Source organism: Zea mays, chromosome 9, assembly GCF_902167145.1.
Source record: "Zea mays cultivar B73 chromosome 9, Zm-B73-REFERENCE-NAM-5.0, whole genome shotgun sequence".
Classification (NCBI taxonomy): domain Eukaryota; kingdom Viridiplantae; phylum Streptophyta; class Magnoliopsida; order Poales; family Poaceae; genus Zea; species Zea mays.
The window spans coordinates 8884774-8898935 of record NC_050104.1 but is presented as its reverse complement, the minus strand read 5'-3'; the positions used below and the strand labels follow the sequence as shown (position 1 = coordinate 8898935).

Below are 14162 nucleotides of genomic sequence, written 5' to 3'. Positions count from 1 at the left end.
CGCCGACCCCGACCGTCTAGGTAAATTCTATATTTTTTTATTGTTTAAGCATTTTGTGTTAAATATGTTAGATTGTTTTGCTATAAATTGTTCTTTTTTGAATGTGATGAATGTTAGTTATTGTGATAAATGCTAATTTTATTGAATATTATGAAAGTGAGTCAAATGTGCATGTTTTTTATCCTCCCCGTGTAGGGGAGGTGCTGTCAAAATTTTCAATTATTATATAGGAGTAATTTATAAGGTGGTTAGTATATTAGTGGGTTGTGGTTATATTTATAGTTATGTAGCTAGTAATTAGTGGTTTGTGGTTAGGTAATAACCATCCACATTTTATATTGAATGTTTAATTGCTGTTTGAAATAGATGGACAATTTTTTGAGCTTGTATCATGGAGGCAATGTGGAACAAGATCCGTATGGGAATGCCAAGTTCATTGACATGCGACACGTGCCGGTACTATTCGATGGTAGACCCTCCTTGAGAGATGTGTTTACAAAGGCTAAACAAAAGCTAGGTTACCATGAAGATGATAACATTGCGGTTGACGGGGTGCTTAATATCGGTCATCCACCAAATGTCATAAGACGAGTCATCCCAATTGATTGTCAACTGGATTGGGATAATTATGTTAATTCGGCTATGAAGACCCATTTGCAACTCATGGAGGTTGTGGTGCGTCCGGTTGTCGTAGACCGTCCCCCTGAAGACTTTGATCGGGCTATCGATGACGTGCCAACTGTTCCTGATGCTCAATCTGGCCCTAATTTGATCCCATTAAGTCAGCCAGGAGATGGTCTGCAGACAGATTTAGCTGCGTGTATCCCTTTGGCACAAACCAATTGCAGTAAGTCTTATTGGCATTACATCTTCATTTTGGACCATGAGCACTTTGCTCATTCCATTTGATGTGGGACTGATCATCTTGTACATGTTGCAGGAGAGACTCCTACTCTTGTGGTTGATCCTCATACCGAGGCACGTGGCTGCTTCGGTGATGGTTTTATTGCCTCCAACAGTCCTGAGTTTAGGAATGAAGAGGAGCCATATGCCTTTGCTATGGCTGCCGATTCAGATGATGATCGCCCGGTTGGTGAACTCACAGAGAGTGACATTGAGATGTTGCAACGTGTTTTTCCAGACGGTCGAGATCCTAGAGTGCATGAGTTCAGCGATCTTAGTCTTTCTCATCAGGCAAATGCAGAAGGAAGGGATGATGAGCTGCTAGACGCTCCTGAGGCCGGTCCTAGCATGATCATTGAAAAGGGTAGGGTCTTCAAGGACCTAACTGCCTTGAAGAGGTGGTTGCAGCATTACGCAGTCTTACGTAAGAGGCCGTATAGAGTACTTCATTCGTACGAGAAACGTCGTTACACAGTTGTATGCGACAAGGATAATTGTTCATGGAGGGTTTGTGCTAGGATACAAAAGATCACCGCAAAGTGGAAGATAACAAAAGTAGTGGGGCCACACACATGTGCTGAACATGAGTTAACGATGAAACATCGCCAATTGACATCAACCCTCATTGGGAAGCGACTTATGGGAATACTGCAGTCGGAACCAAATATGAAGGTTAGGACAATCATGAGGATCGTGGAGAATGTGTTTGATGGGTACAAGATAACATATGGTAAAGCTTGGAGGGCTAAGCAGTGTGCGTGGAAGATGATATATGGGGACTGGGAGTCTGGGTACGAGCAGCTACCTGTTCTTTTAAATGCAATGAAGGCGGTCAATCCAGGCATGCATTATGAGTACATCCCTAAACCAAATGCATGGCTTGATGGGAGACAGATATTCTTCCGTGCTTTCTGGTGCTTTCCCCAGTGTGTGGATGCCTTCCGGCACTGCCGTCCTGTCTTTTCAATTGACGGCACGTTTCTTCTCGGCAAGTACCAGGGCACTCTTCTAATTGCCATATCCGTTGATGCAAACAACAAGCTAGTTCCCCTAGCATTTGCTCTGGTTGAGAAAGAGAACAAAGACAGTTGGGGGTGGTTCCTGCGACTGGTCCGGATACATGTGGTTGGCCCAGGACGGGAAGTTGGTGTAATATCAGATCGGCACCAGGGAATACTCAACGCGGTCCGTGAGCAGATCGATGGGTACCCTCCTTTGCATCACAGGTGGTGTACTCGACACCTTGCTGAGAATCTTCTGCGTAAGGATGGTGTCAAGGATAACTTTGAGCTTTTCCAGGAGACATGTCGACAGCTGGAAGACAAGTTCTTTAGAGAAAAGTTAGAAAAGCTCAAAGTCGCAACAAATGCCGAAGGTAGAGATTGGTTGAATGGATTGATGCCGGATTTGGAGAAGTGGACGAGAGCTCACGACTTAGGTGGATGGAGATATGAGTTCCAGTGTAGTAACATGGCCGAGTCATTCAACAAATTATTGTTGGGCATACGTGGTATGCCGGTCACTGCTATAGTGACATTTACCTTTTACAAGCTTGTGGCATGGTTTAATGATAGACACACCCATGCAGTTGGATTGCAGAATGAGGGAGAGAGATGGGCTCCAAAGCCTAAGACATTTCTAGAGAAGGCAAAGGAAAGGGCAAACACACACACTGTTGATTGTTTTGACTTACAGTCAGGGACATATGAGGTATTCCTTCAAGCTGGTACTACTTCCGACGGCGAGTCACAAGAGTCGAGGAAGCATGTGGTTGTCCTTAATGACTTGTCATGTACTTGTGGCGCACCCAGGCAATACCATTTTCCATGTTCTCATCTAATCGCAGCTGCTCGAGCTCGTAACTTTGACTTAGAGAGGAGGATACCTCAAGAGTTTACTATTGATAAACTAGTGTTGACTTGGAGTCCAAGATTTATTCCTTATCGTGACGCGGGTGAGTGGCCTCCGTACGATGGCCCAAAGTATGTCGCTGATCCAAGCAGTCGTTGGACCAAGCGTGGATCCAGGAAGAGGACGAGGCACAAGATGGTTATGGATCAGGTTGGTGGTAGGAGTAGAAGGGGAAGGAGAACACCATTTCTTACCGACCCCGAGCAGTATGAGTGTGGCAAGTGCGGTAGACTTGGTCATAATTCACGCACTTGTCGTTGGCAGATTAGCGAGGTTTGTATTTTTAGTTTAATGATACTACCTTAATTTTATTTAATAAGGCTATATTACTTACTACCATTAATTTCATTTTGTAGGATGGCACAGTTCCACCTCCTCGACCCGTTCTACGACGAGAGCCACCGGGGGCGCCTTCTGTCGGAAGGCCAGGTATTTAATTGTAATTATGTGTTGTAGATTTGTTGTTGTACAAATGGTGTTGCTTATATAATATTTTTCCGTGTAGGACCTAGCAACGCTTCGTTCTAGGACACACAATGGGTTCCAAGACATGGTGTTCGACGACAGGTACACTAATTACCTCAGACGAGCAGGTCTAGATGTAATATCGTACCAGTTACGACGCGGGTTGCCTACTATTGATTCGGCGGCCATTACTGCACTTGTGGACAGGTATTGTTAGGATTTTGTAAAAATAATCTTTAATCATTGAGCTCGTTTACACTAATTTTTTTTAATTATGTAGGTGGCGGCCTGAGACACATAGTTTTCATCTTCCTTTTGGTGAGATGACAGTCACATTAGAGGATACACAGAAGATACTTGGACTCGATGTTGGTGGCAGAGCAGTGACAGGCCAATGTGACCCTGACGGTTGGAGGGCTAGAGTTGAGGCCTTCCTTGGTAGAGAGCTTCCTGCTGAGGGCGTTGAAAGGACTGCTGGAGTAGGCATCACATGGCTCCGTCAGTCTTTTGGTGTGTGCCCTGCTGATGCTGATGAGGCTACAGTCCAGTTCTATTGTCGAGCTTGGATCCTGCACATGTTTGGTTGTGTCCTCTTCCCAGACGCCACAGGAGACTGTGCGTCCTGGATGTACATCCCGTGTCTCACCGACTGGGATACAGCTGGACACTACAGTTGGGGCTCCGCTGTGCTTTCTTTTTTGTACCGGCAGCTTTGTGAGGCTTGCCGTCGTACGTCCTCCTCTTCGTCTATAGGCGGTTGCGTCTACCTCCTGCAGATATGGATGTGGTACGTCTTCGACCGACGTCTTCAAAATTTTATTTAATAAGGCTATATTACTTACTAACATAAATTTCATTTTGCAGGTTTCGCATACCAGTTGGTCGACCACGTGTTTTCCAGCCTAGACCCTGGCCATGGATGATTTATGGAAATGCACGTCTTCGACCGACGTATGCTTATATTTGGGACCAGGTGGCAGCTCCTTTTGCGAGAGCTAAGAGGGCATACATGGAGTATGTTAACGAGTTTGACACCCTTTCAGCCTCTAGCGTAAGTACTCAACATGTATATCTTATCATTATGAAATTTGTTTTATTATACTAAACATAGATTGCTTCATTTTTGTTTCAGGTCACATGGCAGCCATACAACGCACCTGAGTATGCTGGGATGATCTTTAGTGTAGTATGCAGCAGTGAAGATGAAATCTATATGATGCAATGTCCTTTGGTCTGTTTCTGGTGTGTTGAGTGGCACCTACCTCACAGGGTTCAAAGACAGTTTGGTAGGAACCAGCTATGGCCGGTTGAAGATGTTCCTACTTCAAAGGAGCTACACAAGTAAGTTCGCAATCTATAAATCCAGTTTGCAATTTATAACATCAATCATTCTTAACTTTGTGTTCTTTATATGATATGATTTGTGTGTAGATTTGACCGGCGGAAGCAAAAGAAGATAACGGACTTTCGTCAACATCATCTGATGTTTATAAATGATTGGGAATCGGGTGCTGAGAATGTATATTCCAACGATGAGTTGCACAACAACAGTGATTACAGGCGGTACCAAGCTTGGTACCAGGGTGTGACTCGTTGTAAGCTTCGCCAGCAGTGGACAGCGGAAGACTACGCCGACATTGATTCTTCTGACGATGAAGAAACGGAGTATGACCTGTCCACTAGACTGGGAACCCAAGTGGAGGCGGCACCCATATTAGATCGAGTGGTAAGTTTAACTCGATTTTAATACTCGACATGTATAAATTGTATGTGTGATGCAAATTGTGTTGTACAGGGTAACACATTGCGACGGTCGGTAGAGGACATTGATCGCCAACTTTTGACTGTGGGCGACAGCAGCATGCGCAGCTTCTTGCAGGTAAGCCCACATGCATCGTTTATAGCCTTAAGCGTGTTATGAATATGTTGTAAACTAATATGTCTTTGGCATGCAGCGTTTATCTAGGCGCCTACGTGGAGCTGCTGCTCGCTGTGGCTGCAGGACTACTGTTGCACATGACGTCCACGTACCATCGTGTACCGACACAGCAACGCCCTCCACAGGTCTTGGTGCTGGCTTCGACTACGATCACGACGAGATAGGACCTTCACAGCTTCAGGGGGCTCCTTCGACACAGCCATTACAACCACAAGATCGTAGGCGACACCGCTCTCCACAACGTTACACTCCAGGCACCGATGCTTTAGGCAAGGGTAAGACTAGGAGACGTTGAATTGGTTTGGACTCTATGGACTTGTTATGTAACGTATGAATTATATAGACTCGTAATGGACTCATTTGGCCTCTACGGGCTTGTATGACATTTTAATGGACTTGTATGAACTCTATGGACTTGTAATGCACTTGTTTAGACTTTTATGAGCTTGCTTGGAATTGTTTACAATTGTATGCACTTGTATGTTATGCTTATCTATGTGTATATGTTGGATTGACAAAAAACAGAGAAAACTCTGCCGAAATTTTGTGAAATTGTTGGTTATGTCATGTAGCCTTTACATAACTATTACATAGCCTTTTCAGAAGCATTAATTTTTGGACTAGCATCTAGACTTTTCAGATCCATTTCGTAGCCTTTTCAGGAGTGTTTATATAGCCTTTTCAGACTGTAAAAATAGCCTTTTCAGGATTGTATACATAGCCTTTTCAGAATCAACTATATCCTACATTAGCGTAGGACATGTAGCCTTTTCAGAACAAGAACATAGCCTTTTCAGAGTTTTTGTACATATCTGATGTTTATAATCTATTACACTATCTATCCTTTAGCCTATATATACACGATCCTTTGTACATTTGCTTCATTGTGCAATACAATGGCTTCAGGGTCTTCTAGGGGCAAGGGTGCGGTAAATGAGAGACGAAAGGATGGAGGGAAGTTAACTCCAATGTGTTTTGATGGGCCTCTTGGTCCAGATTTTTTTGAAGAGGCGGTTTTTAACTTTCCAGTTCAAAGTAAAAAAGATTTCAACAAAGAGGTTAGACTTAGGTCCTACGATAATAGGAGAGAAGATTGGCCGAAGTGCATGCATGGCGAGGATTGCTTGGTGCAGATGTTCGTTGAGGGTGGAATTGATGGAGGCCGGCGTTTCTTCAGATGTCCTTATGCATATGTACAAATTAATTTCTAGTCCTTTGTTCTAAATACTTTTGTTGTTCAGTGAAACTAACTATAAACATTTATGCAGCATTCATTGGTCAAGGAGAATTGTGGGTTCACTAGATGGGTAGATCCTCGTCCGATTTTTCCTCATGCGGAATACATATCCTACCTACAGAATAGGATATTTGATCTAGAGAGAGAAGTAAGCGACAGAAATGATGAGGAAGAAAGAGACAAAAACAATGGTGGTGCTGCACAGGTGCAAGTATGCCCAGATCCATATTGTTGCTGCCCTTGTCACAACAAGAATGTTGGTCCTCCGTCGTCTCCACCGCACCCACAGCAGACACCAACAATGGGAGGATACTATGGGGAAGGGTCAACTCAATTTGGAATGTGGGAGCACTACTAGAAAACTCTTATGTATCAATTGCTTTCAGCGTGTTCATTATCTATTTCAATTGCTTCAAGTCGCCTTCAAGAATTGCTTTAAATCTAGTTTTCATCAATTATGTATTTATCTAATTTTTCTTCAATTTGAAGGTAATTCATTACGAAATATCATTGTTCGACAATACATAATACCGAATAATAAGTTCATTATTACATAACTTCAAATAAAACACCAATACTACTGAGTACAACGGGGCCATTTGCCTTTGCGAAATGCATCAGGGTTCTCCTCCATTGCTTCCTTTGCACGACGTGCACGCTCAAGCTTCTTCTCCTTATCTTCCCTGCATTCAGCAACACGCCTCATTTTCTCTTCGTCTTCACGTTGTTGCTCGGCAGCAAGCTCCTCTCGTCTCTTTTCCATCCTCTCTTTGTCCTCTGCATCCCACTTTTGAAGATTCTCCAACCACTTCTTGTCTTTCTCTGATATTTCTGTGTCAATCCACTGCTCAAAATCACATAGCGGTGGAGGAGTCTACAAAATATGCAATTATTATTACGCAAAAAAACAATTACAAATTGTAAACATATTACAAGACTATTCTCACCATTAAATTCATCCGACGTTGAACAATAGTTGGCTCAAATGCAAAGTTAGCACACATCCAATATCTCTGTCGATAAGTGTCATGATCTTCAGACTTATCGACCTTACAAGGATCACCACAAAAACACATAGGCACTGGAACACCACTTGGCAAGGATCACCACAAAAACACCACTTAGCACACATCCAATATCTCTGTCGATAAGTGTCATGATCTTCAGACTTATCGACCTATAAGAACATTTTACTTTGTCGAATACCTATAGTCTATTTCGAAACTCCTGAACTTCAGCGCCAGCAGCACCTTTTCTTCGGAATCTTTGGATCCTCGTTTATTCAAGGCCACGTTGACCTGTCAACGTTCCCATGCTAGACTGTACATGTGCTCGTCTTCGTCTGAAGTAAACTGGCCAATAACGCTCTCAATCAATCAGTTCTTGTCACACGAAATGAAATGAAATAAATAAATAAATAAATAAATAAATAAATAAAGCAGGTAGAGTTGGCAAAAATGCCTTCTGTTCAGGGAAAAAAGCCTTGTGCGCTCAAGTAAACAAATGATGCGTGGAGGACAGCGAATTGAGCACGCGAAACGTTCGTCAAGTTCCAAACGAAACCGCGATTTTGTTCCGTCAAAGAGTACTCGCCATTTGATTCAAAAAAAAAAAAGAGAGTACTTGCCATTTTCCTTGACGGAGTTGACTTCTGCGCTTGCCGTTTCAACGGATAGTGCACGTATGTATGTACTACGTGCGAATTTCGGGCTTCCCCCGAATCAGGAGCTACCCGTGAAAGGAAGCAAGTACGGAGCGCGAGCTACCTCGATTTGACGAAGAAATCAGAAATGGCCACCTGTTTCCTAGCTTATTATCCAATCCAATCGAACGAAATTTGTCGGCAAAGCACAGGCACCCAAGACGAAACCGATAGATGGCGTCAATTGAAAAAGCGGCTTCAGCCGTCACAATCCGGCTTTAAACGGTAAAGGATTTTCGGAAAACAGCAACATATATTTATATATTTCTGCCAAATATGTAGACAATCGATCACGCGTTAAAGTATCAGAAAAATAATAGTATGTTTGGTTTGAGTAATAAGCTAGTTTATCATATTCTTGCTGCTCACTTTCTTGTTTGGTTTATGAAATATAATAAGTTGATATCACCATTTCATATAATTAATAATAATTTAAGTAATAAGTTCATTACACTAAATTTATGAAATATATTTATAATGTACCATATCATATAGAATGAATCAGGTTCCTTAAAACCTGAAGCGTTTCGGAGCGCTCTCCGCGTTTGGCGCTCGTTCCGCCTGTCTTGCGCTGACGCCTGGCAGGGACAAGGCAACCATGATGTATGCATGTATATCACGTGACGGACTCGAATTTATTATCAAATCGCGTTGAGCTATCTCGGGTCCGCTCCCTCCGGCCTCTCTCTCCCCTGCTCCTCACTCACTGTCCCACGCCGCCTCCCGCTTCCCCTCGCGCTCGCCGGCGACTTAGGCGTCAACTGGCGGCCTGCTTCATGCATCTCACCATGGGAGGTTAGCTGATCTGGTGTTCTCGCCGCTCGGAGAGGTGGTTCTGTGGAGGCAGAGTCAACGGGGAAGGAGACGCATGCGTGCCGACGGGGAAGGAGACGCAGCCCACCATGCGTGCCGACGGGGAAGGAGACGCAGCCCTCAGTCGTCGACAGTATCCTCCTCCCCTACATAGGCCCCCGCGTCTCCCTATTCGACTTCTGCGTCAACGAGGCGTCTGTCGGCCGCATCGACGACTAGCTCGTCGCGCTCTCCCGTTGCCGCGTCGAGTCCATCCACATATCTAACAGACTCAGATCATGCGACTACTTCAACCTCCACTCCTCAATCTTCTCATTAGGTGATCTCGTGTCCCTGCGGCTGGTAGGCTGCAACATCCCACCCCTCCCTGTAGGATTCACCGGCTTTCCTGCGCTCCAGGAGCTAGACCTCGCCTTTGTTAACTTCCCATCGAATGAGGACAAACAGTTGGAGGCTATCATTCGTCGGTCGCCCTTTCTTCATACCCTGTTTATGTGTAATGTGTGCATCCCTGATGGCTACCCAGACTCAGTGATTGAGGCGCCCAATCTCCGTGTGCTGGCATTCATTTCAGAGTATGACTATGGATGGCGATTTGGAGAGTTGTCGTGTCTCGAGTATGCCGACGTTGATGCGTTATTCTGTCCGCAGCATGAACATGATTATGGATTTTTTCCTTGCTCGGTTTGCTCACGTTCAAAGGCTCACCATCTTCTGTCCAGTACGCTATTTTTGCTTTGTTCTCCTTATTATGTGCTTTGTTATAAATCAAGGCTGAAACGCTAGCGATTGGCTCAGGCTGATTACATAGTTCAGAAATATAACGTCTTCCCCTTTACTTGTGAAATAGCATGAAAAGCTACAATAATTATTAATAATAAAAAAAGAAACAATCCTTTCATTCCTGCTTTACTTCCATGTGCCTGTGGTCCTTTGTTTCGCAGAAATCCCATCCATATTTCTAGACCTTGTATGCCTTTTATCCACTTTTTGTCACAGGCTGTCGATGTTAACATGCCGTACACACTTCCATTCACCTTTTATAACCTGAAGAACTTGGAGCTACGTCTGAACTTCGGTGAAATGAACTCCATTTTGTTCATGTTTACCTTGCTAAGGAGCTGTCGCAACCTTCAGGGCATAGAAATAGAGGTAGCAATATAATGCCGGATGCTGCCTTAATTTGGGATATCTCTATGACACTGTATGAAGGTTCATCTCCTTGTTTACAACTGATTTCCTTATATTGGTGAAGTCGCACACGCCTCCTTCGCGTTCAACAGCTACTGGCAGCAGGCCAAGGCGACCGGCGGCACCTGCGACTTCGGCGGCACCGCCACCATCGTCACCAGAGACCCAAGTAATTCAGCAGCAGCTCCTTTACCTTCATTCTTTCAATGTTGTAGATTGTAGACTACTCTGCTTCTGACTGAACTGGTGCATTGCTTCGAGGCTCTGACTGAACTGAACTTAGATACTTGCCTACAGTACCACGAATTTTTCATTCCTGTTTAGTACTCCTAACCACATATTCTAGGTTTTCAAGGAATCGAGTTGTTTCCTTTAAACGACTTCGCTCAAGCTGGCATCTTACCTTCTGTTTATCCCCTAAAAATGCCTTCGTGTTCTTGCTACTTGCGTGATAAATCGAACCCTACTGCATTCCCCTCGAGATAACCGTACTATTCCTTGTTTCATCTCTACAGGCTACGAGGAGTGCAAGTTTGACCTTCTGTGAGGAGGGAGGATACGTAGATATGCAGAACAGACTGCAGATAAAGACAAGGTGACGTGTTTGATGTGGACCAGAATCACTGTAAGAATTTTTGCGTGTATCGCGCTTGCGTGAGAATTCAATCACCAGAATCGCACCGCGCCTCCTTTTTTTCCTCTTCTGCCCTGGCACGTGTTTGATGTGGTGCAGTGTTTGGTCGTGCAAAACGCTGCTCGCGAGCAGGAGCGAGGAGTACATGCTTCTATTCCGGCTGCCTCCCGACAAGGTAATTGGATGTGCGGCCAATTGGTGACGGGTGATCCCTAGCTCCTCCCTCCCTCTGTGCGATCTAGCTGTTGACTTTAGACTGATCTATTTGTTTCCAGATTGGCAAAGAAATAGCACCTCTATTGTTAGGGTCCCGACAGCACATTTGTGCATAGGTTTTGTTAGGTTGGTTGTGCATACGTGCTGATGATGAGGTTTTGCATGAAAACAAGAAGAAAAGTGGTGTGCGGTAGTTTGAAATTGTGATCGTGTTTTACAATTTGTAGTTACATTCGATTGGTGGTCGTGGTGCCAGCTCCAATCTATAGCCTTCCTAGGTCACTCTGTACGTACACTAGGCTGAGGAAGGGAGTGCCACATATTCTTGATTGACTAATTGTTGTCGGGTACTTGAATGCTCATCGATTTTGGTTGATGCTTTTACTAACCCCCTTTCTTTCATCTTTAAACTTTTAGAAATCTTTAGAAGAATAAATCATATCACATGGCTGTAGGATTAGGTTCTGAAACTGAGGTGCTACTCTTCTTCGAGGGTGTAACAATTGTCTTAAGGATTAGGTACTGGTCAAAGGAATGCCCAATCAAGTGGTTGAAGGATTAGTTTCAGGAAGAGACAACAAAATGTTTCTTTTGAATACCACTAAGCCATATGTGTTGTTGCATATTTAGACTTTGGAGTGTGAACCTATGTAACAGACATAATTAGTACAGCTCGTGGCTTGGATATCGGACACTTGATTTTGTTGCAGGAAGCATGTGATCAGTTCAAGGTTATGAACGACTACCTGAAACCTCATGTTCTCCCTTTGTCCCTATCTACTCATCATCAATAAATTTTTTGAGTGGTGGATTTTAGCATGTTTGCTGCCTATTTTGGATTTTTTCTATTATTTGGTATAATACATTTCTCTGATTCCTTTGTATCCTCTTTTATTTATAGGTAGTTTTCTTTGAGCTTTGTATGAGCACGGTTGTGATTTTGACACCATAGAACCTTCAATATCTACATATTTGTAAGGTGAGTAACAATCATTCTTGTTGCAAGGCACATTCTTCTTGATTCTTATTCCTAATATAATATTTGGCAAAACAATAAAATACAATGGTGTGCTTGTACCAGAAGTAGAATAAATATTTGTGCTTGCCTACACAAAAGTACAATGGTATGGATTGCTGAAACATCACACAAGTAGAATAAATATATGTGCTTGCCTACACAGGGTGCTGATTTGTTGAAACCATGAATGATGGGTTGCTCCATTAAATCATGTTTTTTGTGGTTTCAGATTCCTAACCTATCATCTGAAAAGGGAAACAATGTATCTCCTTGTGTCTTGAGAGTGCTTCCATTTTAACAAGTGATGCAGTAGCCATTGACTTTTTAGAGCATCAGTTCTCTTGTTGTTGGTCACCTCAATTAGCCAGTTTAGGTTTACTGGATGCTACTACTATTTTAATGGTCACCTAAATATATGTGCTTGCATCATGAAATCCTAAACTGGGGATATGTGATGATGAGATATAAGGAGGTGATTTTCTGACTTGTGTGGAGGCACCCAGTGGCCATTGCAGGTGAAATTAACTAAAGGTGGCCATTGCATGGGATGCGAATCTCCACGTTCAAGTGCCATACAACATCAGGGGGCCTCAAACATTTCTGATTTTTTGCTATTGAAGAGTGTAAACATGCCATATTTACCTATTGTTGCTTGTGATCCCTCAGTTCAGTCAGCATGGTTGTTGGTGATATTGTTAGGTACTACATATTTGCCTCCATCTTGGTATTGAACACACAGTTATTGATTATGCGGATTTCATGCTTTGCGGATGCTTTTCACATACGAATGTTAATCACATGGCGCAGCCCAACATCAGCAGCCACGGTTGGTTCTTGATGTTCTTACCACCTACCTGGCCAGCCTCGACAGGGTAGGAACGTACAAATACCTGCAACACCAAAGTTTAGCAAGGGCTTTCATTTCCTTATTATCATTACCATTATTTTGCTTGCCTTTTCAGGTTTATATGATCAATACAATTTTATTGTTTTTGTAGCGTGCAACATGAACATCATGTCTAAATTAATAAGCATATGGCTTTATTGCCTGCACTCTGTTGATCCTTTTTTCTTTAGAATTTGCAGTCAGTCAGCTACAAATATACGCTTACTCACCGCCTTACAGGCTGGACAATAGATATGGAGGATATTACTTGGAACATGGATACATAGAGCATATCACTAAGGATGTCCTATGGTTTTTTCAAGGTGATTCTTTGTAGTTATTATTTTCGCAAACTGATTTAGCATGTATGTTTAGATGTCTCAGTAGTATGTGTATTATTTGCATAAGACTACGTTTAGTTCTATTTGCATTTCTATGACATATATGGCCTGCTCATGCCGTGTGTTTCCAATTTTTGTGTTCCACTACATATGAAATCTTTTTTGATACTTAATCCGTAGTTAGCCAAAAAAAAGATTTATATCTTTTTGGCCAAATATGCATGACTACTACTGGTTTTAAACAACTTATCGAAAACAACTTATCGAAGGAAGTGTTTGTCTTTCATTAGCTCCTATTTGCTACAGGCTTTGAGGTTGCAGTCCTTCGTCAGATAGACTTGGAGCTTCTCGCACAGCGAGAGCTCTGCAACATGCTGGTAGATTTTAGAGAGGTCAGAGAAGCTTCATGTCACTTCTAGACGAATGACGGGATGATCAACAGAGGGATCTATATTTTGCCTCCGTTTTCTTTTTAGGCTCAGATAAATACACTTGGGTCAGAAACATTGATAGGGGAATAGAAGATAAAGATCAAGGATAAATATAGCTTGCTGTTATTATTCCTGTTGTACTTAGCTCCATAGGTCCACATTTGTACCTATTTTTTTATCCATGTTAATTGGCAGGTGTGGACCATGCGTGTACTATTATAATATTGTATCTCACATAATCATTAATCGATACTTAATATGGCTTGCGTATTGGCTGTTTCTCTCTTTGTTTGCTCCGCCTTTTTGGACACGGGTAAGTGCTCTGCCATCGGTGAAGAGACAACAATAACTCTAGAGGTTTGAAACGAGACCTTATGCTAAAAAACATGTTCAATGTTTGATTTGAGTAAACAACACATTTTCAGGAGTAACTTATTACCATACTATGAAAAAACCACATAACTGAGTTTTAGGA

General features: G+C 42.9%; 3 protein-coding genes and 1 pseudogene across 3 annotated transcripts; 3 read left to right on the top strand and 1 right to left on the bottom strand.

Annotated features, from left to right (window-relative positions):
- The first annotated feature begins 1326 nt into the window (after positions 1 to 1326).
- On the top strand, positions 1327 to 4384 carry LOC109942294 (protein MAIN-LIKE 1-like). Its single transcript, XM_020544187.3, has 5 exons — positions 1327 to 3087; positions 3171 to 3243; positions 3320 to 3486; positions 3560 to 4066; positions 4144 to 4384. Exons 1-5 carry the CDS (start codon positions 2876 to 2878, stop codon positions 4382 to 4384), a joined length of 1200 nt encoding a protein of 399 aa, XP_020399776.1. The 5' UTR covers positions 1327 to 2875.
- Positions 4385 to 4762: 378 nt separating this feature from the next.
- On the top strand, positions 4763 to 5513 carry LOC103639710 (uncharacterized). Its single transcript, XM_020544186.1, has 3 exons — positions 4763 to 5005; positions 5075 to 5158; positions 5235 to 5513. The coding sequence occupies exons 1-3, from the start codon at positions 4763 to 4765 to the stop codon at positions 5511 to 5513; spliced, it is 606 nt and encodes a 201-aa protein (XP_020399775.1).
- A 1423-nt stretch (positions 5514 to 6936) lies between these two features.
- LOC118473267 (vicilin-like seed storage protein At2g18540) lies at positions 6937 to 7552 on the bottom strand. Its single transcript, XM_035962447.1, has 2 exons — positions 7403 to 7552; positions 6937 to 7329 (listed from the first exon to the last, which is right to left on the bottom strand). The coding sequence occupies exons 1-2, from the start codon at positions 7529 to 7531 to the stop codon at positions 7033 to 7035; spliced, it is 426 nt and encodes a 141-aa protein (XP_035818340.1). The 5' UTR covers positions 7532 to 7552; the 3' UTR covers positions 6937 to 7032.
- Positions 7553 to 8755: 1203 nt separating this feature from the next.
- Positions 8756 to 11127, top strand: LOC103639711 (uncharacterized; annotated as a pseudogene).
- Positions 11128 to 14162: the final 3035 nt, after the last annotated feature.